We start from the raw sequence: 25957 nt of genomic DNA, 5'->3' as shown, positions 1-25957 counted from the left end.
AACAAACTTGAGGTCAGGAAGGCGTGTCAGTTTCACTTTGAAGTTTGTTGTTTATTTTTGTCACATGAGACAACGCTTTCGGCAAAGAAAAAAAATGTGATCTGTCTAAGGGTATGTACGGAATGTTGTTGAGATTTTCGATGTTCATACTCCCCATCTTTATTAGTAAATTGAATCGGTAGCGAAGATTGATCTGATTTTATGATGTTTTATCTTGTTTTCATTTGTGGCAAGAATAAAGTACAGTTTCCCAGTGCGGCAATTCTGTAACCCAGTTACAAACGAAACCAGACTAATATGATAATTACCCTTCCTAATCTAAACCTCAACCATGCTTCAAATTCTGTATAACACCCATGTCTTCTGTAAAACAGGGAAACATGGGTAACAACAGAGCAGAGATTTACATGTATATAGAAACAATGGTCTGTTACCCACGCAACACTTGTAACCCTGTTGAACATAGATACATGTACATAGAGATCCTAGCTTCCCTGTTTTAGACAAATTTGTAAAAGTTTTTCTTAAAGAATTCACTTAACTAAGATATACCTGGTCCTATTTTGACTCTACATATAAGGATCATAATTTTTCGTTCTTAGTGTATAAACCGGTTTACAGAATTGCCGCACTGGGAAACTGTACTGGATTTGAGACTTATCTAAGAAATTCTGTCTACTAAATATATCTTGTTGTTTTACACATTTTATTATTATTATAAAATGATTGTATATGTAATTGATAAGTCTAACGGTATCAGGAGAAAACGTACCCAAGAGAAAACATACCCAGGAGAAAACGTACCCAATCTCTAGGGTACGTTTTCTCCAGGAGAAAACGTACCCTATGAAAATCATAATTATACTACTTGATAGTTTTTAATACTTTTAAATACTATTTTCATAATAAATATACAGAAATGTAAGAGTTTTATAGATATATGAATTTAATACTTTATAATTTTAAAGGGGTTTGGACATATTAAATAATTTTCAAATGCTACTTTTATGCATATTTCAATGCATAGATGTATAGAAATATATTCATTTTATGAATAAGATCTTGATAATAATTGTAGCAACTTTTATTTCAGTACGAAATAATTACCTGTCATAAAGTGTTATACATCAGTCTACTTCTTCTAATTATCCATTTAGCGGTAGCCTTACCAATTTGAGTTTCTCTATGCAAGATCCCCTGATTTTAATCATAGTGATAATCAATTAAATACCTGAGCAGTTAATTTATTATCATGTAATATTATGTATTGCCTCCCCGCGCAGGAGGTAGAAATATTCACTCTCCACACATTATACATGTCAGTGGCGTCGGAAGCAAATTGACTGTTCAATGTTACATTTCATAGTAGTTTCCATATATATGAATCAAACAAATATTCAAAAGACTTCAGTAGACTTGGTTTTATTAAGCAACTTTGTTCTATAGATAAATTTAAAAAAAAAATGTTAAAAATAACGCGATATCGACTTCTTGACATACTCATCATTTAGTTATCCAAATGAGATTGCAATAAAAACTTATTATTTAACGGTTTCGTTTATGGTGTATTAATTGTCGACTAATTAAACTGCCCAGGCCATGTTCGTGTATGTGTATGTTACAAATTATTGTCTTAATAATTTAAGTACGTGACCATGGTGACTATGCATTTAAAAACTACAGCAACAAATGATACAAATGTTCATTGTATATTTTATTTTGTTTCATTTAAGAATATCTATGAAAACCATTATTTTCATAGGGTACGTTTTCTCCTGGAGAAAACGTACCCTATAAATTGGGTACGTTTTCTCCTGGGTACGTTTTCTCCAGCATTCAGTCTAACCCCTCCCCTTTCAATTTGCTTCTGACGCCACTGAGATATGTGTCTCTGTTTCTTACTTTCTTATCACATACCATTTTTTTTTAAAACCTTGTCCCCATAGTCTATATACAAATTGATTAGTCTATATACAAATTGATTATCTTCTTACAGAGCATTACTGATAAAAAAAAATTGTTTCTACTTTATATAATCTAAGGCTTTGATCATGAAATTGAAAATAATCATACATATTTCTTTCCTATGTAAAATTTATATCACACCAATTTAAAAGTAGCATGTCGACACAGGCCTAAAAACCTATGGTCCTATGAATTGAGTATAGAAATTTACTTATTATTTTTTTCTGTTGGAGAGTATCTTACTGTGTTTATCTACAGTTTGAAATACAAAATTGAGAGAATTTTAATCATGCAATGAAATTAAATGTGTTAACCTCACAAACTCTAATTCCTTCTACCGATCTTTCAAGATAACCCTGTGATAGTTATTGACTGCAAAAAAGGGAGACATGTGGGATAGAGTGGGAGAGAAATAAAGGTTTATTTATTAGAATCAAAGTACTGAAGAACTGACAGGAGTTGATTTTGTCAATGTTTATTTATTTTAAAATGATATGTTATTTTGCATGACAAGTACACGTAGTTTCTAATTTGTATTTGAATTATGCACATTTTTATAATATGAATTTTTGGACTTTTTCGACAAGAATGTTGAGAAACCCCATATGAATCATGTTAAATAATACTTAAAGATAAATTAAATCAAACAAACTACATGTATGTATCAGTAATAGAAATATTTTTCGACAATTTTATGGATCCAAGCAATATTAAACTTTAGTCTCATTCAACCAAACGCTCGACTGACACCGTAAATCTCCGACAAGCAAGAGAGACTCTCTGCTTGTTGGAGATTTACGGAGACAGCCGAGCGTCAAGTTGAACGAGACTACATGTATATTGAACTCTGGCTTTTTCAAGATAAATTAATCACAAATCAGCAACAGTTACTCTAAATAATTTAAATCTATGGAGGCATATATGTAAAATGTGATTTGAAACGGATTCAATGAAGTCACTACAAGTATTAGGTTAGAAAAAAGAAAAGAAATCTATTCTTTATAAATGTGTGATTCTGCCAGTATACAGAGATCAATACATATCTTTTTCCATATTACCCCCTGTATCAGCCCAAGACACCAACATCAGTCAGAGGACCAAAGGTACATACTGGTACTTAGAGTAATAACGGATATAAGGCATTTTTATGCCTAGATTCAATGACGATGTAATAATGCATGAATTACTTTAAACATTGTTTTGTAATGTTTGAAGCGTTGCCTTAAGTTTCTACCTAATTTTGAAGTGGAAAAAATCAAAGTTCCGAGAGCTGTATAATACGGATCCCTATCAGCCCTGCAGAATCTGTATCAGCCCTTGAGACTGATATGGGTATAATAAAGTTAGCTGTATTGCATATGCAAAAACCCTGTATATATATTATTAAGTATATGTAATGAATGCAGGCATACTTGTAAGTACAGTATGTATGTAATTACAGGTAGTTTGTTTTGTAATATATGACGGATAGATAGCATATGCATTCACTTTTACATGATTAGAATTTTAGATTAAATTCACACCATATTATTTTCAATTATTGGTCAGGAAATCATAGTGATATTATAATAAGTTCTATGTGCATATACGAGGATTCTGAATACATGTACGTAGTTGTAATACATTTTTATTTTTATTTTGGATGAATTTTCCGTTCTATTACATGTATTTCCTAATCAAAAATAGATTTTTAAACACTTCAAATTATGGATAAAGTAAAGTAATTAAAGGATGTTAGCACTTTCCAAGTTCAGCCTGCCAGAAAGGCATTATATATATGCGGATATTGAGAAAAACGTACGTAAACTAAATTTCAAGTAGGTTTTGTGATAAGAGCTAGCTGACAAGGATCATCACTGATAAAGATAATATTTCCCAGAGTTGTTTACACTTGTATGAATACACAGAGTTGTACAGTCTTCATTATGACATCTATAAGCAGGTCATACTGATATCGGAAATTCCAAAGTGGACCCACTGCTAGGAGTAGTTATTTTCCTCAATGATATTCAGCTGTTCATATTTTCAGATGGAACTTCTAGAGGACTTGGTTTTACTTGTATAGGAGGAAAAGGTTGTAACTCTCACCATGGCTGGGGGACCTGCAGGGTCGGACATCTTATGTCTACAAAACAGCTTTGCAGACCTCATGCTGGTGGTGGGTCTGGATGAGAATACTGGACTTATCCCAGAGCTATCCGGGGTAAGTTATTAGACTGAATACTGGACTTATCCCAGAGCTATCCGGGGTAAGTTATTAGACTGAACAGTCAGGGTTAAGTTAAAATCAGGGGTAAGGTACTAACAGATTAATAAAGGGCATGACATGATAAATACACAAAAATTACAAAAAATCATCAAACATCAACGGGTACTGTACAAATAGAAAGATTAACGTTGCTATATATATATAGATAAGGTTTAAAAAGAATGATAATGAGTAAGGTATATACATGTAAATAGAATAGGGGTAAGAAATATAAATGTTACAGTACAACACTTACATGGGATAATCAGGGATAAGATGACTAAACAGAACAATCAGGGTTAAAAAATAATTTTTTATCACCAATCTACTGATCAGATTGAGTGAACATTTTTGGACTTTTATGATTTTGTTTTCACTTGTTATAAGACTTTTTAAAAGATTCAAGGAAGGAAAAGTCTACAGCCTGGAAGTGAAAAACATTACTATTGTCAAACATGTATCAAAAAGTCATCTATCGTGACTTAATTTATTCATTTAATGATGTGTTCTTCAAATGTTTATTATTAATAGATAGAAGGTGAGGGAATGATGAAAAATCTATTCTATGGGAAGTTTGAACCCCAAGTGCTGTGTGCAGTGTCCGCCAATAATATGATGCATTTCTTCCCTCATCCTCGACAGGACTTTGAATATCCTTTGCAACAGGTGAGGACCATACTGACCTTTATGAATTGAATTAAACTTTGGCATGAGTAGATAGTAGGATTACAACAAATGAAGCACCACTTTGACATTTATTTATTGATCGAAACAGATTGATACCAGGAACTTCATTTTAATTTCTGTAGTATATTTGTAACTATCTGTCTCTAAACAAGAACTTGAGAAATAAAAGAATAAATTGATTCCTTTAACCTTCACTGTTCTGCCATTTTGGCAGGACACCAAGCGTTAAAAACTTGAAAATTAGATTAAGGCAAGTAACAAAATATGTTCTGTCATTTCAGCTGGAAACCAAGCAAAATCTCTTTCTGAAGTCAGCAAGTGCCTACAATACACTGGACTGTATTCCAAAGAGCAAGTTTAATCGAGCCACCCACCAGTCACGCCTGTCCATCAGGAGTACCTCAGTCACCCCGGGTGCCATCAGCAGACACATGTCTATGCGGCGGCCATATGCCAGTCTGAAGAAGACCACCTATGTCCAAAATCTGGCAAGCAGCCAACAGTTTCCTGTTCCTGATGAGGTCATCAAGTCCATTCAGTACTTCTGTTTTCCAGGTTAGCTGCTTAAGCCATAGCACTTAAAAGTTTCAAGTGCCTGTGGTTAGGACTGTCATTCTTTACATATACGACTTCCCTATTTATGTAAAATCTTAAGGGAAGGATTGCTAATAACTTAAAGATATGATGTAAATGTATAAACACATAGATTTTCTGAAATTTTAAGGACGACTTACTGTTTTCAGAAAGCAGTTTCCTGAAAACTATTCGAATAAATTTAGATAAATAGGATGTTTTATAAATTTTCTATAATTTTAACTTCGCAAAAAGAGATTTAAGAAGAAGGAAATTGATGAACATTTAACTCGTTTGTTGACAGATGACCTGCAAATTACAGAACAGAAGGCTGATACCTCAGTGCACTTTCTGGTTCTGACCGATATCCACGGCAACAAGACATATGCCACATGTATTACTTTCTACCGTCCTTATATCATTGAAAAGGTGGGACTTTCATCAACTCAACATTGAGTTGAAGTAATTAAGTCTTCCAAACGAAGTTTGGAAACTTATTGTTTTTGTACAGTTTCTTCTTGCCTTTGAACTTGTCCATCACGTTTCTCAGAAATGGCTGAACAGAATTGTGCAAAACTCCAGTATATCGATGATAGGCCTACATATCTAGTTGTGCACCCCATTTTAATTTCTTTCATTTTGGGTTGGTCAACTATATTTTTGAGAGGTTGAATGGGGTTGGGGTCTAACATTGAATCCTATGGGAAAAATATTACACTGTATTGTGAATGGTTATAACTTGAAAACCATGAAAGATATTGAGATGGGGTCTTCAGATGCATATATTGAATGTTATTACCAATATATATGGTACATTAGATATGGTCTCTGGGGTCATCCCCTACCACCAGGTGTGGGAAATTACTTAATATCTCAAAAACTGTTGACATCCCTACCCCTAAACCATACAAATTCTTGTTTCTTGTGTAATAGGACATCATATGGTATATAGGTTATGGCCATATGGGGTGGTTCCATCCCCCCTGAAACAGGAAGTGCCCTAATATCTCAAAATCTGTTGAGATCCCCACCCCACACTACATATATTCTTGTTCTTTGTCTAAAGGGCATCAAATGGTATATAGGTCATTAAGCTTACACTTCAAAATCGAATGTAGAGTAAAAATTGACAAACTTTCATGGGTATTTGATTTATATATATACTTTTTGTGTCATTTGATTTGAGTGATTTAGGGTATTTATTATCGATAACAATATATGTCTTGCATTTTGATTGGTTGTAGGAGTATGATGGGTCCCTGATTCCTCACCTTGATCTGTCCGGGGACAACTCGGCTGTTGCCCCAGACAGAATCCGCTGTTACATTCCTGTGTGTTGTACCCTCATCTCTAAATATGCCTATTTTGAGACCATGAAGGAGTCCTTATCATAGTAAGATATATTATTAATACATGTAATCTTTTATTGGCTACTTCTTTATTTGAGGAATTACCGGTGTCATAAACAATAAAAAAAAACTGGTTCACAAAAATATCAATTCTTGTGTCAGTTCAAGGATTGTGCATTTATATTCATATGAAGGGGTTCAGAACAATAGATATGGGCAACCAAAAGGTACTAACTGTAACATATAAAAAGCAAGCTTTTGTATTTATAAGACATGGAATACATTTTCCTTATACATGTATGGTTATTCACTGTGTTCATGACTAGCTGTTTTTTGCCAGTATGGTGCATCTAATAGAGACAGAGTCGGAGGACATGTACACATACATCAAACTGTTTGCCCACAGGCTGACCATGACCCCCACACCACCCCCTGGGAGAGTGGCAATTGTAAGTATCCATAGCTATCACCCCACACCAAGGAAGACACATAGCATACCTCCCCTCAACACTCTTATGGAGAGTGGCAATTCTATGTACAGTAAAGACCCAAAGCAACCCCCAACACCATCCCCAGGATAGCAATTGTAAGTACCAACAGCAAACATCCCCCCCCCAATACTCCATGGAGAGTGGCAAGTGCAAGTACCAATGGCAACACATCACTCCCACCCCATAAACACTCCCGGCAGGGAGAGAGGCATTGATAGGTGATAGGTATCCATAGCAACCACCAACACTCTCGAATAAGTAAGGAATACCCAATGTCAAACTTTGAAGCTTTAGTGACCATTTTCAGAGAACAATGATGTCATGACCTGCAGTTGCTCTGCTGACATACTTTTATTTACCATGATGTGGTTGAATGCTTTATGGTACAATGTAGATATGCAATATGCAATTGAATTCATTATGCCATGAATGAAGAAAGGCACATGCCACTTAACTGTGGCTACATTTTTGTACTTTTGTACTTTTAATGGGAGCAATGCATACATATAGTGCACATGGTGGTGCAGTATGCAATTACTTCACTTTTGGAAAAAGATAAAGAATTCAAATATCAATTACTTATGTTTATCATGTTATATATTAGTTTTTAATTAGGAAATTGATACATGTAGGTTTTCTTCTCTTTATAGGAATTCTGCATTCATGACATGTCATTTACCATAAGCCCCTCCCAGGAGGCAGAGAAACAAGTGATTGACATTCCATTGTATCTCCCCTTCTTAATTTTTCCACCAGATGAAATACTCAGAATCCTATCTGCCATCATGGTAGAGAATCGTATCGTGTTCATTGCCTCAAACTATGCCTTGCTAACTGTGATCATGGAGGTATATTTAAAATAATTATTTATTTGTTTATGCATTGATTTACTACTAAATTATTCATTATTAACATTCAGTATTCAGGGTTCAGTAATTGTGCACCCTTCCCTTCATCATTCATTTACTATTTGCTCATAAATTGTTCATCAATATGGAGTGTGTAAGTTAGAAAGTAGAACATTGTAAGGACTGTACTGGAAACATGTTGTGTTTTTTTTAAATCAGTCACATGTCATAAAAGATACATTTCATCTGATACATTACAGAGTTTCCTCAACTTTATCCTGCCATTTGAATGGAAGTACACCTATGTCCCCATTCTGTCCAGTAAATCTCTGGAGCTGCTCGAGGCCCCAGGGACCTTCATGATGGGTTGTCACTCCAAGTACAAGGAGGAGGTCAATCAGGTCAGAGGGCATAGGTCATCAGGGCCTAAGTACAGTACATTATGGTTACAGCAAACATGTTTATAGCAAATCCACACTTATAGTATATCAATTATAACAATTTTATACAGATAAAATTGATAAAAATCCTCCATCCTTGGTGCTTTGTGTCCTATTAGAAGTCTGCTGCCTTTGTGAAAGATTGTGAATTTCAATAAAAGCATATGCAGGATAAAATATTGACTACTGTAGATTCCTTATTTTACGCGAGTACTTAATTCCGCGATTCAACGATTTTCCATCAAATCGCGAGAACATAAAATCCCCAATGTCGAAATTTTATCATAGTTTCATGTTGTTTACATATGTTTGAAAATTGAACGCGAGATTTTAAAATTCGCGAGACGGGCTTCTCGCGATTTTACGCGGATATTAATTCCTCACGTTTAATTAGGAATTTACAGTATGCTTTGTATGCTGCAATTCTATCATATAATTCATGGTGTTTAAATAACAAAAAAATAGTTTGATATCCCAAAAAATTTCAGATATTAAAAGAATGCTATTCACAAGAATAAGCTGTCCGGATTTAAATGTTTGAGACATTAAATTGCACTTCATGTATTCAAGTAATAATTTATGATTTTGTAATTGAGGTATTTCTTCTGATCAGGTTGGGGGCTTGGTGGTGGTTGATATAGATGAGGGGTCACTGAGCATCAATCCAGAGATTGCCGACGATTCACGCTCAGTACGGTCAGGGGACAGCGATAGTATTGAGGATCTTCTTGATATTCCTGAAATCCCAGAGGAAGCAGCCAAGCTATTTCTTAATGTCTGTCGTAAAGCCAGATTCCAGTTTGATCTTGTTGATACAAAGAGGTAACTGGAAATTCATATTGCAATTTTAAAATAACAATGGACTGCATGCTTTTTACATTGTTTCATACATATCATATAATAGTTGTGATCATTTAAAAAAAAAACAAAATTAAATTAGCTGTTGACTTTGGTTTAATAGATATAAACTTTATGTACTTTTTTTCACTATGAGGAACATTTCCTAACCTATCTGAACAGTAAAGAAAGCATGAAATAAACTGAAATTATATATAAGCAGAAACACAAATTGCAATTAGTTTTCTGTTAAAATATACAATGATCGAACAATCACATCATCAACATATTGAAGTCAGTTTACTGAAAATGGAAGCTAATTAAGAAAACATGAGTTGAGTAGAATTGCATTAAAGGTGTACACTTATTTGTTCCCATTGGTTTTTAGACCCAGTCATTTTAACCTGAATGCAGAACGTTCATACCGAAGAAGGAAGATCCAGGCTCTGAATGACCTGATTGTGTCAGGTTGTCTGGAGCTGATGGTTAACCTGTTCAGGTGAGTCTGACTGAGTCAGGTACAAGTATAAATATCTCTAGGTGTGCATCCGTCTATGATCTTCAGCTTGCTATTACATGTGTGAGTAATTGAGGCATATGTAACATTTATCATATGCTTACATAAGTCCATAATAGTACTAAGTGTTCTAAGTATTTTAGCATAATAATAAGATATATTTATAGATAATTCAAATGCATAAGCTCTGTTATAAGGAAGTTTAAACCACTCTGATATTTGCTGCTCACTCACTAACAATGTAACCAAGACTTTAGAACATGTAATATTTTTGTCAATAAGTTATATTTTAAACCATGCATTTAGTTAACAGTGAATGTGATACATGCATAAAATTCAATAAACTTTATAATATTCACATTTTTATTTTGTTCTTAAATTAATATTCTAGAATATTTTGAAATGGTTGCTTGTTTGAATCATCTATGATACAAGCAAGCTGTTATAGAACATGTATATGGAGTATTGTTATATTTATTTCTTCTAAACTAAAATTTGATTTTTAAGGAGTGTGGTGACAGAAACTCGAGTAGAATACAAAAGATTTAACAAACAGGCTTTTCTGGACTCGAAATCAGGCTCAGAGAAGAGCTTCTATGAGAAAGTGATGAAGACCAGCATGTTCAAAAAGTTTTTGAAAGATCGCATTAATGATAAAACAGACTATTGGGTCAAACTTGAGGTCAAAACTAGGCCACAGGCCAAATCAACAGAGAGTGGACCATCAGTTCCTAACAGGTAATGAACTATTGATTGAGAAATGTGAATCTTTTTAATTCATGCATACAATTTCAGAGATAGCTTTAGTTGAAATTTGAGTCAGATGAACTCGGTACTCAATATACATGTTTTAATAATACAAGCAAGACATAATGATAATAATTACTGTATATTAACTTTTATTTAGTTATAAAAGTACAATATTCTCTACATTTGAGCATATTACCTCTGCGCCTTTAATACGACCACTTATTAAAATGAACACATAACTTTATGTATATAATGAACCCTTAGTTGAAAAAAATGTTTAGCAAACCATTTTAAAATCAGGTATAGATGAAAATAAGAAGTCATTCTTTCCTTGAATTTCTGTTTGAATAGACGACCACAGTTAAGGAAGCAGTCCTCTGTTGCTGTCATTGCTCTAAATACTGGTCAGTTCCATAACTCCCCAGTGTTCAGGATGCCTGACCTTGGAGACAAGGTCATTGTTTACCTGAAGGAGACCATCAGACTGTTGTCTGTTGCTGTACAGGTATGAGCATGTTAATGAGCTGTTGCTTCAGATTGATTGAGCAGGTGCATGTTTTAGTGATAGATTTCTTAGGTCTAAGTTTCTGATTTTATCAGCTTGCATGTGCACTAGTACCTGTCATATGTGTTGCAGGTTAGGGATGTCAGGTTTTTTTTCCCAATGGTAATGATTATTAGGCAAAGTTAATTCTCTTGTAATTGTTAGGCTTTTTATGCTATTTATGCATAGAGTTTGACCAATGTGTGTCATCCCTTCAACAGTGACTGCTTCAGTTAGTTTAAAAAACATAATTGTCCTGTTTATGAATGCACATGTATATCTTGTTATAAAAGCTCCAACAGTATATCAATGAACAATTTATCATACATTACTGAGTGTACACATATAATACGTATGCATACTTGAACCTGCAGAAGAGCCAGCATTTCCAGGAGAGGGCCTCCTACATCTACCTGCTGGGCATGTTTTACCTGGCCTGTAACAAGCTGACCCTGGCCCTCGAGAACTTTATCTCCCTGGCCTCAATTGATGTCCAGATCCTACCCAAGCTGTGAGTTACTGCACACAGATATTTGTTTATAATCAGCACTCTGTACTCCCTATAGGATATTAAAAAATAGCTCTATCTGCTGTTTTGATTGCTATGTAAGCGGCACATCTTTAACCCTAAGTATGTACATGTATGGGCAGTAGTTGATGTTATTTTTTATCAAATAATGCTGGCTAACAACCTTTGTAATATACATGAGGTTTACATTTATTTAAATGTAGAGTGGTTACAAAGATCTGTCAACAGATGAAAGAGTCAGAGTTACAGGACCTGATTTCCCGACCTGGTTTCCAGGCCCTCTCCGACTTAATGGGAGCTCCAGTGTCTGAGTCCATCCACAGGAAGTTAGAGGAGTCCGTCAATATCCCAGAGAAAGATCTCTGTAAGAGTTTGCTGCTTTAAATATATACCTCAATCATAATGAACCCTTGTTTTGAGGAGGCTTTTTAATCTTGGGCATTATAAAGTATTTTTCTACATCTGGACAAAGAATAGTCAGGTTCATTTAAAATGAATTATACTATGATCAATTAAAACTTGTTTTTGCAGTGTAAAAGTGTCAAATGAATGGTGATTAGTTCAGTAAATATAGTGTTTAACTTTGAACTTTATATGGACATTTGCCTCCTTGGAAAAGATTTAGTATCTAGTTTTAAACTTTAAAAACCTGTCGTTTGGCTTGATTTCAGATTATGATGAGTTTGTGGAGTGTGTCTCTGTGATGGAGATGACCAGTGACACAGATACTATAGGTCGCCTGTTCCGAGCCCTGATACCATCACAGATCCACCAAAACTGTAAGCTTGGATCATTTGTAATTTGGCAAATACTGTATACAGGGTTCTTTTCACCCCCATGTAATTTTCAACCTTCTACACTTGCAAACAGTGTGGGTCTGCCTTGAATTCGCCAAGACACAGTTGTATTTAAAGAGAGATAATTTGAGACATTGAAATTCACGAAGTCTTAATTTTGCTCATGGACAATGAGGACAAAAGACAACAAAAGGGGCAAAAATAAAATAGGGGCATATATTTCCCTGTATATTGAATGAGTACAAGAGGTTCAGAAAATGTTCGCATGGCTATTTACTGAATGGATTTCCTCATTTCCAAAGAAAGACATTTGTTCAATTGTTGAAAATCAAATGTCATTAACATCTAGTTGATATGATTTTAGTTGTCATTGATATTTGCTTTGATTTGTGTTTTCAGTCATTGACCAGGAAACATTTGCTGCATTTACACATTGCTGGAAAGAAAACAACAAACAATGTCTGAATCTGGGCATCAGTGACAAAGATCTCCTCGAGTCAGAATGTGTCCTCAGAGTGTCCTCACTGTGTAAAACAGACTACGGCACTGGGAGAGTGGCCCTCACAGACAGGCGGTAGGTGTTCATTAGGTGTTCTCAATGTTCTAAACAGAATACAACTCTATAGTGTAGCCTCCAAGGATAGGGATTTTTTTTATATAAACAGTGTAAAATTTTATTCAAAACTTAGCTTTAAATTACAAGTTGTGACCTGAAGGTTATGTCCTCGGAACACGGAGGAACCTTTACAGACAGAAGTTTGATCTCACTTTTAAGTTCTCAATGTTCTTAAACAGACTAAGACAATGATTAACAGGTCTTTAATCTGTCTTCTACAATGTGTTAATTTCTATGTATGAAAACAAATAATTTTACTCTGAGAGTAAACCTGACCAGGGATAAATTCTTGCAAATACTTGTATTAGACTATTGAGATGGCCTAAGAAAATAAGAAAGATTAAGAGAGAGCATCTACTCTAGAAAAACATGATAGAGATGAGCTTTGCATTCTGTGATTATAATATATACAAATGTACGGACAATATTTTCTATTATAATGTGTCTTTTTTATGATTGTATTTTCAGCCTATGTTTTGTGAAAGATATATCCAGCGAGATGAGAGAAATCACAAGGTTGAGTAAAATAGTGGAACTGGAAAAGAAAACGATGTTCTCCTTCCTGAAACAGGTCAAGGTTTTACGGATCAAAAACACAGGTGAATGTTATACATTTTATCTACAAATTAATATTGAATTTAGTGTCTGATTTAGGGTTTTGATTTATGATATACCTGTATTCTTAATGTCGAGAAGAATAGTTGCATTTAAAAAAATTATTAAAATTCACATCAAATTTGCCTTACTGTATTATTTTTTTTTTAATCAGGCATTTATAGAGTGCCCTCTAGAAAATTTTTCCTAGGATTATTTCCTTTTTCACTGACATGCATGTTTGGGATGCAGGGCCAATTAGTCTTAAAATCTTACTTGTTAAACAGGAATCCCGTGTTGTTTAATTATAATTGACAGTAATTCTATTTTAGCTCTAGACTGACAATACCTGTATGTATAAGAATGCCTGTTTAATTGTATCATGTTAAGGTGGCTCAAGATTCACAGCCTGGCTCAAAGAAGAGAGGGATGACTTTTGTTTGTTGATTGAGGAAATGTGGGCAGGGAAAGTAGTGTCCGACTCTACTAAAGACATCCATGCCATCCAGAAGGCTGCACAGAATGTACTGCTGGTAGACGCTCTCTTACAGAGGTATGCTCACAGTTCAAGTTAAACATCCACCTTTAACAATTTCCTATTTACGATAGTCTTTGATCTTAAGGCGACATGAGACGTTCCTCAATTTTATATAATTTTCCTTGATATTTTATTCCTTATTTATTAACATTTAAACCTGTTAATTCCCAAAAATTCAGGATACATTACCAGGCTCTTTTTGGAGCTAGAATATTTTGAATTTTTCTTAAAAAAGCATGTGAAATGCATTTGAATGCTTATAAATAAAGCCATACTATACATTTTCAATTTAACACTTTTTATCTAAATAAAGAAAGAATCATATTACATAAAAATATAATTATAAAATTACTAAGTGGAAATCTTCACATTGTGGAGATAGGAAAAAAAAACCTTGATTGTTACAATTATAACTCTGTTGATGGAACTATTTAAAAAACTAAAAAATAAACAAAATTAATTTGACATACTTAAAAAAAATGTTTGGTATAATTAAATAAAAACCTTTGAAATGTGATTTTGAGTTGAAAGTAAGTACATGCATAAAACTCACACTTTCATGAAAATCGATTTCATTATTATCATGCATTGAAATACTTGTATGCGATAGAAGTTTGTATAAAAAAAAGGCCACAATAAGTTTTACTTTTGAATAAATACTGACCACATTATAATTGGAATGTTCACCAATTGGATTGCTCGATATATTCCTTCAGTGGGCTAGATGAAGAGACAGCTCACCATGGCAACAGAGAGGAGGCGGCCAGACAGCTGTGTTATTACAGGAAGTACCGGGAGGAAGGTCATCACAACGTCCCTGCGGAGACCAAGGAAGTTCTACAGAACCGCATCGACCCCAACTATGGAGAGCGGGAGCGCAAGACTGTGCATGCTCTTCTGTATACCCCAGGGGGTGAGTAGGGGAAGAAATTGATGACAGTATGAGTGAATGAATGATATACTATATCATTAGTTTAGGATGTTGATTTTAGACATTTTCATTTATTTACAAAGTATAATGTACTGTACATAAAAAATCATTTTTTACCAAACAGGAATAACTTAATAAAAAATTAAGTCTAAACATGAAAAAAAATGTAAATATTAACCTTTAATCATTAAAGATTTCACATTGATTTTCGTCATGGATGTATTTTTGATACCTTATTGTGATTTTTACAGAATTAATTTATTAATAAAGATAATTATCAGTTTAAACAGAGAAAAGTAACTCAATGTTAACCGTTCATTGAATTTGATTTCAGTCCCTGAGCACTCAGTCTCCCCTCGCCTGTGGGTGGGGCTAGGAGACGGGAAGATTAAGGTGTACAACGCCTCCCACTGGCTTCTGGAGTCGGAGTTTGTCCAGACCAAGCAGAGTGTGGTGAGTTCTCTCCCTTTATTCGGGTTACACCTCAAGACACACTTAACCTTTAGCTCTAAATATCTCAGATCACAGTTCACATAATTGAGCAAGCATGCAAAGAGGGATCACTGAATAGGTAAATTGTATTTACTAAATACTGTAAAGATGTTGATAACAGTTGGATCATTTGGAATCAGTTTTAAACAGATTTAACTTGCCTGTTCACTTTGAATTCTAGCTTATGTATTTTTTTTCATGTCAAACAATATTTATCATAAATACAAGTGTTAAAAGGACTTTGAATATTGTTACATGTTCCAGATATTGAGCGGTAGCAAGAAATACATTGTAGGTGAAGATACTTCAGTGCAACATTAACTGTTCTCATCTTTATAATCATTTAAGGTACTTCACTACACCGAGACTTATACTTTTTAAGACACTACGTCACAAGATGGCGATTTAAATGTTTTGTTAAACTGTTTGTATCAATCGATTCAGATGTATATCGTCATAGCTCAGTGGTTAAAGTATCAGGCATGTGAACCGCAGGTCATGAGTTCGAATCCACCTGGGGCTTTTGTTTATGTTTACTGAATGGAATTTTTGAAAATATCATTTTTTAACTAAAATTGCACATTTTTTCGCCTATTTGACATATATACTTCTTATCCATCATACTTTCTATCATAATCAAGTAATTTTCTGCTGATTTGAGAAACTTTTTCAAGGTGTAGTGAGGTACCTTAACAAAATACAATTATACTCAAAAGCTAACAGAACTTGCTTTTCTATCTGCAAAGAAATTTACAATCTTTAAATAAAAACCTTTGAAAAATATGTAATTAGCCATGCAGTTCTCAAAAATTGCATTTTTTAAAATTCACAATAGGTAGCTGCAGATCTGTAACTCTCTGGTTAAAAAAATTCTGGTTTTGCTATCAAAATTTTTTCAACTAGAGAGCTACAGAAATGCAAATATACATTATGAATATTTGCTGATTATATTTTAGTACATGTACCGTAATTAAAATCAAAGCCATTCATCAAAAGCAACAATTTCATGCTTTTACTAAACAGCTCCATGCATATATTTCACTTCCCTGCTCTGGAGATGCCGTTATCAAATCACTTTTTCCCTGATGGTCAAATTTTCAAAGATGAAGCCTATTATATCTGACACATGTAACAATACAATGTGATTGCTGTATTAATTCACACTGTCATACCATTACAGTATATGTACATATGTAATATGTCAGTAAGCTATTCATTTCGTTCTATGTATTCTACAGCTTGATTTGGTATGGCTTTTTATATTATAAAGTTTATAGCTTCTGTATTTTCCTCCAATATTTTTATGACATGAAATGAGGGAGAGGATCCAACAATTTAACCCAGGGCCACTAGTCAGCTTGTCTGCACAAAGTCAGCAAAATAGATACTTTTGGTCATTTAAAAGTCTTTGACATAAACAAGACTATAAGGGGTCAAAGTCATAATTGTAAGTTGCTCAAAAAGTGACGGAGGATTCCCTTAGAAACAAATGATTACCGTAACTAAGGTCATGGTGCAAGGAATGCCTCTGCCAAAATGAACCATCAATTTAAGCGAACTTTTATGTGCCTGGTATACATATATTAACATTTGCAGATATCTTTTGTTATGTATAAGCCTAATCAAAAGCAAAAAAATTACGGTAACTTCTTTATAAACTTTATCAATGGATCAAGAGGTCATATTCATGATATTACAATGGTCAATAATGCATATACCGGTATGTAGTTTATCTCAGCACTTCAAAAATTATGTAAGAGTGAATTGTTGTAGTTCATACCCTCATTAATCTGCAAAAATGAAATTCATTCCTAAATTCACAATTTAATATGTGCATGGCTATACAGTAATTTAAGGGCCAAGGCTTTTTTTTTCATTTGATTTGGGGCTGGAAGTTTGATGTAGTTGATTTTGTACATGTACATTATTTTTACATCTCATCCACTTCAAGCTTTGCATCGGACACAAAACGTACCGCTTTTGGACATTGACGCATGGTTTGAAAAGTTAAGAGAGACATATGTTTGTGTTTTTACCAAATATTTTCCCCAATTTTCAGCAATTCAGCAGAAAAAAGTATGAGACCCATGGCTGTGTAAGTTGGACAGGATATGATAAATCTTTGGTGAATTTGATAATCTACTAACAGATTACCAATACTGGTTTAGTGTGAATTATGGTTTGCATACAAATTTTGATCAGTTTTGCAAAATTTAATGCAAGATGTTAAATTACTATGAAATCCCTTTTCATTTATTTAAATTCCAAAATTGTCTTAACTTCCCCCAACTATAGTTATTAACACTCAACTTATTGTGCATGTAATTACATTTCTCAAGCATCTTGATACTTTTGATCAAAAGAACAGATATAGAACATTGAATTGAAGACAGAAAATATGTCAATTTTTAGGTTGTGTTTGCATGCATTATCAGAAATTTACAATATTTTTAAGAAGCTTTTTTTTCTCATTTCATTTTTCTGTTAAATATAATTTTTGTTCCAAATCTGAAACACAATCTTACAAAAATCATGAATATTTATACAAATGTTAGGATTCAATTCAGCTCGTTGACCAGTCTGAAATTTTTTTAGGCTGCCCAAACTTAATTCTTTATTTAATGTGACTTCAAAATACATCCATTTACAAAAATACAAATACAACAATGGTTCAAGCTATATGTAGGCTGCCTCTTTAATAATGATCTTTCTTGAGAGTACAATGGAGTATATGGTATATATTGTCCATAACATTTTGAATTTTTACAGATTGCAGTATTTTAGTAAAAAATGAAACTGGAAAAAAAGGGGGGGGGATGTATTTTTCTAAAACACGATTTCTTTTGAACCTATGTGCATGGGTTACATTAAACAAAGAATTAATTTTAGACAGCCTTATATGAAATGTGGATAAAAATTTTATATTAACTTTGTACATAGCTGTGTTTATCAATTTAATGAGGAGTTGAATAATGATGTTTTTATGCTACTTGTATTGCTTAGACATATACATCTGTAGTTTTACATTCTTGTAGTAATTCATTCATATATCAGAGTTATAAATGTATTGTGGGTATTTGTAATACATGTAATGTACCTGTATTTAGATTGTAGAGTGCATATTGCATGTAATACCTGTAAATGGATTACATGTTCTAGCGTTAGAGTGCATGTTTATATTAATCAGTGAAATATGAACTAACAGATAAACAATAAATTCTTTATCAATTTAAACCATGTAATTTTTTGGCCTTTTTTATTTATTGTGTTTTACCTCTGAAAAAAGTAAATTAAATATACATGTGACATCATTCCTTTTTAGCTCACCTGAGGTAATAGAATAAGTGTGGGAGCTTCTTTTTTACCCCCACATTTTCCACATTGCCTATTGTCTGGCATTGTTGCCGGCACCTACTGCTTTCACTGTCCCTAATTAATTTTTCATTAGTTGAACCAAATTTGGCATAATCCCTTTATAAACTTATCAAGATTATACAACTTGAGGACCATGCTTCCTCTAAAGGAAACATTGGGATATTTTTAGAATATGAACATCATTCAAGTTAGAAAATTTTCCTTTTGAATTATCTAAAACTAATACTCCCCTCCCCCCTCTCTCTCTCTCTCTCTCTCTCTCTCTCTCTGAAAACTGTCTTGAAACTAATGATCTCAATTGATTAATATATGATTGTGTATCATATTCATATAAATACATTGAAGCCCCTTAAATCTCAAAGAAACAGTTGACGTTTCAGTTTGTATTGTAGACCTGTCTGGTAGCTGTTGACAAAAAGCATGTGTGGGCTGGTTCATATGGGATATTTATCATTGACATCGAGACAATCCGTAGCAACAAGACACTAATGGACCACCAAGAAATTGTTGTGGACATCGTCTCGATAGACGATGGAAGGTAAACAATCTCTTTTATCTGTACCATTCTGTTATGAACTACATTGTACTACCGGATATTGTAGTATTTACATTTTCCAGTGTATTTGTTAGTGATAACACTACAAATTGATTTTGTATTGTATTTTTGTTGTCCAATATATTTCATTTATGATTATTTTGGTATTTAATCATACAGCTTCTGAAAATTATAGAAATTATAGAAGTAATAAGGTATATCATTCTTTGAATATTATGAGGTGATCAAATTTTGCTTTCTTGGAACTTGGTCAGCTTTATTGGATTTGATCACCCCCAATCATATTTGATCACCTCATGATGCTCAAAGAATGATTCCTTATACCTTACTTGGATTCTGCACTTACAGTAAAAGCATGACCTAATGATTTAAGCAGAAATTGGACACCTACATATTCATGTGACTTATATTTTTTCCCAAAGAAGCAATAAAATTAACTCTGATATTATTTCTTTAATTATAATTTTAATGTTGTACAAGCTGACTCCAAGTATTTGGTGGTTTGGTTTGTAGGTACGCTTTCACTGCCAGCATCAATGGGATTATCATGAAGTGGGACGTCCAGAAGCTGACCCAGGCCCAGCCACCCATCCACCTAGAAAATGTACGCGACCTACGCAGCATTAAATACCACCAAGAGCACATCTGGTGTGGTAAATATCCAGTTCTGATTTTATGGTCCCTGTGGTCTCTGTTTAGCAAAATAAAATGCATTTTGATTGGTCAGTATAAAAAAAAAAAAATTTTAATTATTCCAGTATGTTTATCTTGTTTTTGTTTTTTATTTTTTTTTTCCTGCCTACATACTTATATAAGGTACGTAAGGTATGAAATATCTATAAATGATTTAATCAAAGGAGATTCAAAAAGATATGAATGGTAAATTTTGGTGATAGGGACCTGGCAGAAGATTTTGAAGCTGAGTGGGAGTGGCCAGATCCTGCAAGAGCTACAGTTCACTGTGTCAGAGCCCAAGTTCCAGCCGGCAGAGATGGATTGTTTCATCATTCTAAAGGCTGAGGGAGAAAATACGAAGGACAAGGTGAGCAGAAAAATCTGTTTCATACTGAAATGGACGGTCACCATACTTGTACCAAAGTCTGTTTTTTCTGTGTAGTGGTATTTCTCTTTTCAAAATTGTTCATTAATTAAGAAATTCATATTGTGGGCTGTATTACCCTTTAGTGGAAAATGCATCATTTACAAGTGATATTAATATAAAGTGAAATTGAATATGCAGTAGAGTTATATATTCTCCACCAAAAAGATTTCTATAAATTTTCAATTTAATTTGTTCAGATTTGGGCTGGCTGTAGGAGAGAAGGGGAGATCTTGGTTTGGGACATTGATGGAACGGAACCGTCTCACAGAATCCAGCTAGACTGCCGGGGGATAAGTGACATGGTGGTTCAGGAAAGGAGGGTAGGCATGAAGCATAAAACTGTAGACTCTCTATCTGGTACTTTACACCATGGTACTTTACACCAGTACCGGTACTTAATTTGGTGATTTAACTGTTTAGCAACAAATCGTGAGCATTTAAAACCATAAATGCCAATTTCAAACTTTTCTTATAATTAGGGCCCCGCAAGGATTTGCGGGTGCCCTATAGTAATCACTCTGTCCATCCGTCCTTCTGTCTGTCCGTCTGTCACCCTTCCGTCCACAAATTTTCTGTTTTTTTCTAATAACTTTTTTTATGGTTGCCCAATCAAGTTCTAATTTGGTATGGTAGTTCAGTAGGCAGAAATACATATTTTGATGCTAAGTTTGGTTCTCTATGTCTTCTGGTTTGGAGCTGGGATGGTGGGGTAGATTCCTTAACTATGCATAAGAATGAATGGGCAAAGAGAGATAACTGCTGAGAATCTTACCATTGTATACTTGGAAGGCTGAGCAATATTTGTCCTTTGGAATTAATTAACCTTCAGCAGGAAGAAAATCCTAAGCTTTATCTTTATCTGTCACATTGAGATTAATTACTGCACTGCCTTTGTCTGCAAATGAACTTTGTTTTGAAGTTAAGGTCAATTTTGAATGATGTGTAGTATTGGGTTACATTCTTTAAAATATGGATTTAAAATATAATATTCATACTTTATTTTGGTTAAAATATCGTACACAATGATTTATAAAAATTTTATTGAATTCTCAAATCAAGATATATATTAAGATATCCTTTTTCACTATATTTTTTTTTAATTATTTATTTAATTTTTTTCTGCCTTTATGCTGTTAATTTCAACAGGTAATCAGATAATAACCCCATTCTGTCATTTCTGAAAAAAAAATCTTATTGTAAATTTAGAAGAAAAAGATGAGAGAGCAGAACAATCAATCCCCTGGGATTAATTATCTTGCCTGCTGCAGAGAGGCTTATCTCTATCTGTCATATGAAGATTAATGAACACCTTTGTCTGCAACTGATGTTTGTTTTGAAGTTGAGGTCAACTCTGGGTGATACAATGTATTTGCATTCACTGAAGGCTTGCATTTTATAAAACACCTGTTTAAATCTTTATTAAATACACATTTAATTTAGTTTTTTTATAAGACATGAGGTCATCCTTGTTTTATGCAGATACAAGGTTACTATTTAGAGTTTTTGGACATTCAGGAATTATCTTGAAATTTTAAAGAAGATTCAAAGTTAATAAAAAGAGGATGGAATTCAAAGTTTTTTTTCACTTCTCTATATTAATTGTCATAGCGGGGCCCTTCCTGACTGGTCAGTTTTCTAGTTTCATATAGTTTTCAACTGTCATAAAATAAAATTGAGATTTTATAATATGCAATTTTATGCAGTTTAAAATTCCTCATATGCAGTTGGGACAGTACTCTAATTAATAGCAAATGGGTAACCCAAATGTTGGCCAAATTAAGAGAATTGATTTTATCAAATTGTATGTCCCAACATGGATTCTTATGTGTAAATCATTTCATATCAAATTGTATGTCCCAACATGGATACTAAAATGTAAATCGTTTCATATAAATTGGTCGGTAAATGTAAATGTTAATGTTAATCAGTCGGTTACAATGAATTTCTTTCTCTACACAGATTTGGGCAGGATCCAAAGATGGTCGAATATACATAATCAACTCAGATTCCAAGAAAGCCTTTAGAACACTTCTGGCGCATGATGATGCTGTTCGCTCCCTTTGTAATGCTGAAAATCGGTACATACTCAGTGGATCAGGAAGCAGTGACGGGAAGATTGCAATATGGACGCCAAACGACACTCGCACCGAGTCGGGAACTTACATTGGAATTTAAACTTCACTGATAATTGCTGAGGTTTTTTTGGCAAGCACTTATTCAATGAACCAAAGGGCGTTAGTTTGTAACCAAATTTTTGTACAAATTTTATATTTTTATATTCTTAACCAGAGATAAATATAGGTCTAAATAGAAGGACAAATGTTTAGCATCAAATTGAAGAGCATTTCTAAAGAAGGGATTTTAAGGAAAGTCTTATTGTGTTTCTATTCTGAGTTTATTAACAGATGAAGTTTCTTGCCAATTACATTCATCTATCAATACCAGTCTCATAAAATCAAAATTATTTTTTTATAATAGAATTATTTCAGTACATGTGTATTTCACATATCATTATGGGTAGTGTGTGTATAAAAGTTGATCCATGCATTGAATTTTATTTTTTTAAATGAATGTAGATATTTTTGTAGAAGTTTACAAATAATAAAATCAATGTTTTGCATAGAAAATTGTTTTATTAAGTCTAGTCTTCCATTCAAATGTAAGCTGATATCAAACATTTATTTTTTCATTTAACATGATCTTTAATTCCATTTTGTTGAAGATGAAAGGTTGAAGAAGATGTAGAAAACTCTGTAGCAATATTTTTTCTCACAAAAACCAATTATAAAGTTATTTTTTTTATCCAGATTATCCACAAAATATACTCAGTATAACAATATATGTATATATCCAGAAATCCAGATTGTATATTTTTTGAATGATTTTTAAAATGATTTAGTTGAAAGCATTCCGTGGTTTACCAGTAAGCAGACTTACAGGTAAACAAACTTTTTGGGTTTTTTTTATTTGAATGATTGACATGCTATTTGATGGAAAATTGCAGTATTTAGTATGAAGTACATGGATGATAGTGTGTTTGTGTGTGTCTGACTAAAGTAAATAGCAAAGCTTTATAGATTTCTTATAGTTTATAAAGCTCAAATTAATCCATTTTTTTTACTCTCCAATTTAAGAATAGGTAGCTATTTAATAACATCAATGAATTTAAAATCTTAAATTCATCATTATACCACATGTAAGTCTGAGAAACAATGGCTTTATTCATTATAATTCTACATTTGTAAACTTATTTTTTTTTTTTTGCAATTATACAATTGTTATTTTTCTAGTGCTGTTAATAATTTGTTGGATTGGCATACCATTTTAGACTTGTTTACTGGTACTCACGTTATAGCTCTTTTTTCTCTGTCAGAAAGGTTTTTGTTTCAACTAAGGAATCAAAACCAAAGGACAAGTTTTCATATCATGAAAGTTATTAATGATTTAGCTATGTATAGAAAAGCAATAATTTTGGGGGTATATGAAATCCACATTTATTTAGAATTCCACTCTCATTTAGATTTATAATTTTTTTTTAAGTTAAGTTAAGATAAAACTTAGATTTATATTAAGAAATAAATAGCAGGTTAAAAATTAAAACCGGGATATGAACTTGGTTGGTCACATAATCAAATCCTGTGAAGCCCTTTGGGCTTCTCAGAAGACTTGATCATGTACCAACCAAGTTCATATCTAGGTGAACATTTCAACTTTTCTGTTTATTTACTTTTGAGAAGGGTAAGTCATTCAGAATTATCAACATAACCATGTTTTGTATGTTTACAATGATCCAACGGTCAAATGTTAAGTGTGTGTGGTAATCATTGTGACATCATGAAAAAAAGAATAGAAAAAGTTCACACAGAATTGAACATTTTAGCTATTCTGTAGGTTCATATATATGGAAACATGTTTGCAAATGTAGATATACAAGCAGAAACAGTATAATTATAAACATTATTTACTTGTTATTGAAACCAATGAAAGATCTGCATATAAATTTAATATGCCTACTTTCCTTTCTTTCATACATCATTGTGAATTATAATTTCAGTCTATCAGTTTTTGTTACAAATATTCTTTGCCTCTTGCCATTTTTTTTACTTATGGTACATGTAATATGTCACTTTAATCCTTTATCATTTTTGTCATATCTAATATTATATATTTATATAAATGACACCCTAGTTGATATAGAAAAGTGTATGTTATATTTTATTATTTCAATGAAATATAAAAAAAAACACTTTAATAAAATTAAGTATGTCTTTGAATCTATATTAACAGGTCCTATCACAGCTAGGGGACATAACCATGTACCGGTAATGAATACTATTGATATACATGTGTACATGTATATATTTCATTGTTTCTGAATTATATAACTGGGGTTGGAGTTTACTTTACACTTTTATTTCTTTTTAAAGATAGTTTTGATATTTACATGCATTATATTTATTTCTGTTTGTTATTTTTATTGTCTGTTGATAAAAATAATCGTTATCTTTATTTAAATGCCCATTATTTGTTTACCTATTTGTCCAATATTGAAATCCTATGGCCAGACTTTCATATGCTTACTATATATAGTTTAACTCAATAAACATTTCTTATTTAACGCATTTCACAAATCAGATGAAAAACTTTCGAGTTTTTGGAGACGTAATTAAAAATAAGTTGATTAAAAATGTATTGACACGATTTGACAGAAAAATTTGAAAGAAGCAATCTGAATGGTACTGGAATTATTCTTGATAATGAGATAAATTAAGCGAGTCAGCATATGATAAGTAAGGGTATGCGAGACTGGCCAATCATGTATGTCCAAAATTGAAGCAATTGAGATGCCTTTTTCATGTTTCAGTTTCCTTTTTCCAATTAAGTCTAGCTAATGATTCAATCAAGCAATGATTAAAAGTTTTATGACTCATTTTATATATGATCTGTGATATTATATTATTAATTAAAATTGATTGAAATATCATTTAATATTATGTCATTTATGTGGGGTTTTTTAAAGCAAGTTTATGGAATCAACCATGGGACAGAGATGCACCCACTTTCCGAAGAAAAATGAGCCAAAGGATTCTGTAGTTTGCACTTGTATAAAAACTATTCCTTCATTTACAAAATGGCAATGGCCATCACCTACGTTTCACTAGGTACACAGCCTTGCTC

The 25957-nt window shown here is 33.0% G+C and overlaps 1 protein-coding gene across 8 annotated transcripts; it reads left to right on the top strand.

Annotated features, from left to right (window-relative positions):
* Positions 1 to 25763, top strand: LOC128192913 (DENN domain-containing protein 3-like). Of its 8 annotated transcripts, XM_052865967.1 has the most exons (28): positions 1 to 111; positions 3995 to 4168; positions 4745 to 4879; positions 5182 to 5455; positions 5778 to 5902; positions 6718 to 6866; positions 7163 to 7271; positions 7964 to 8161; positions 8422 to 8562; positions 9215 to 9423; positions 9827 to 9937; positions 10463 to 10693; positions 11057 to 11210; positions 11624 to 11760; positions 11982 to 12142; positions 12450 to 12557; positions 12975 to 13149; positions 13660 to 13790; positions 14176 to 14338; positions 15040 to 15236; positions 15589 to 15707; positions 16011 to 16037; positions 17806 to 17841; positions 19514 to 19659; positions 20191 to 20330; positions 20574 to 20719; positions 20977 to 21099; positions 22739 to 25763. In XM_052865967.1, the coding sequence occupies exons 2-28, from the start codon at positions 4055 to 4057 to the stop codon at positions 22952 to 22954; spliced, it is 3975 nt and encodes a 1324-aa protein (XP_052721927.1). In that variant the 5' UTR covers positions 1 to 111; positions 3995 to 4054; the 3' UTR covers positions 22955 to 25763. The 8 variants fall into 8 exon arrangements, with proteins under 8 accessions (XP_052721927.1, XP_052721932.1, XP_052721933.1 ...); XM_052865971.1 differs by lacking the exon at positions 1 to 111 and having other exon boundaries at positions 4138 to 4214; XM_052865968.1 differs by lacking the exons at positions 1 to 111; positions 16011 to 16037 and having other exon boundaries at positions 3813 to 4168.
* The last annotated feature ends 194 nt before the right edge of the window (positions 25764 to 25957 follow it).

This window comes from Crassostrea angulata, chromosome 7 (assembly GCF_025612915.1).
Source record: "Crassostrea angulata isolate pt1a10 chromosome 7, ASM2561291v2, whole genome shotgun sequence".
NCBI lineage: Eukaryota > Metazoa > Mollusca > Bivalvia > Ostreida > Ostreidae > Magallana > Magallana angulata.
Note: the sequence above shows the minus strand (reverse complement) of the source record. Positions and strands in the feature narration are given on the sequence as shown.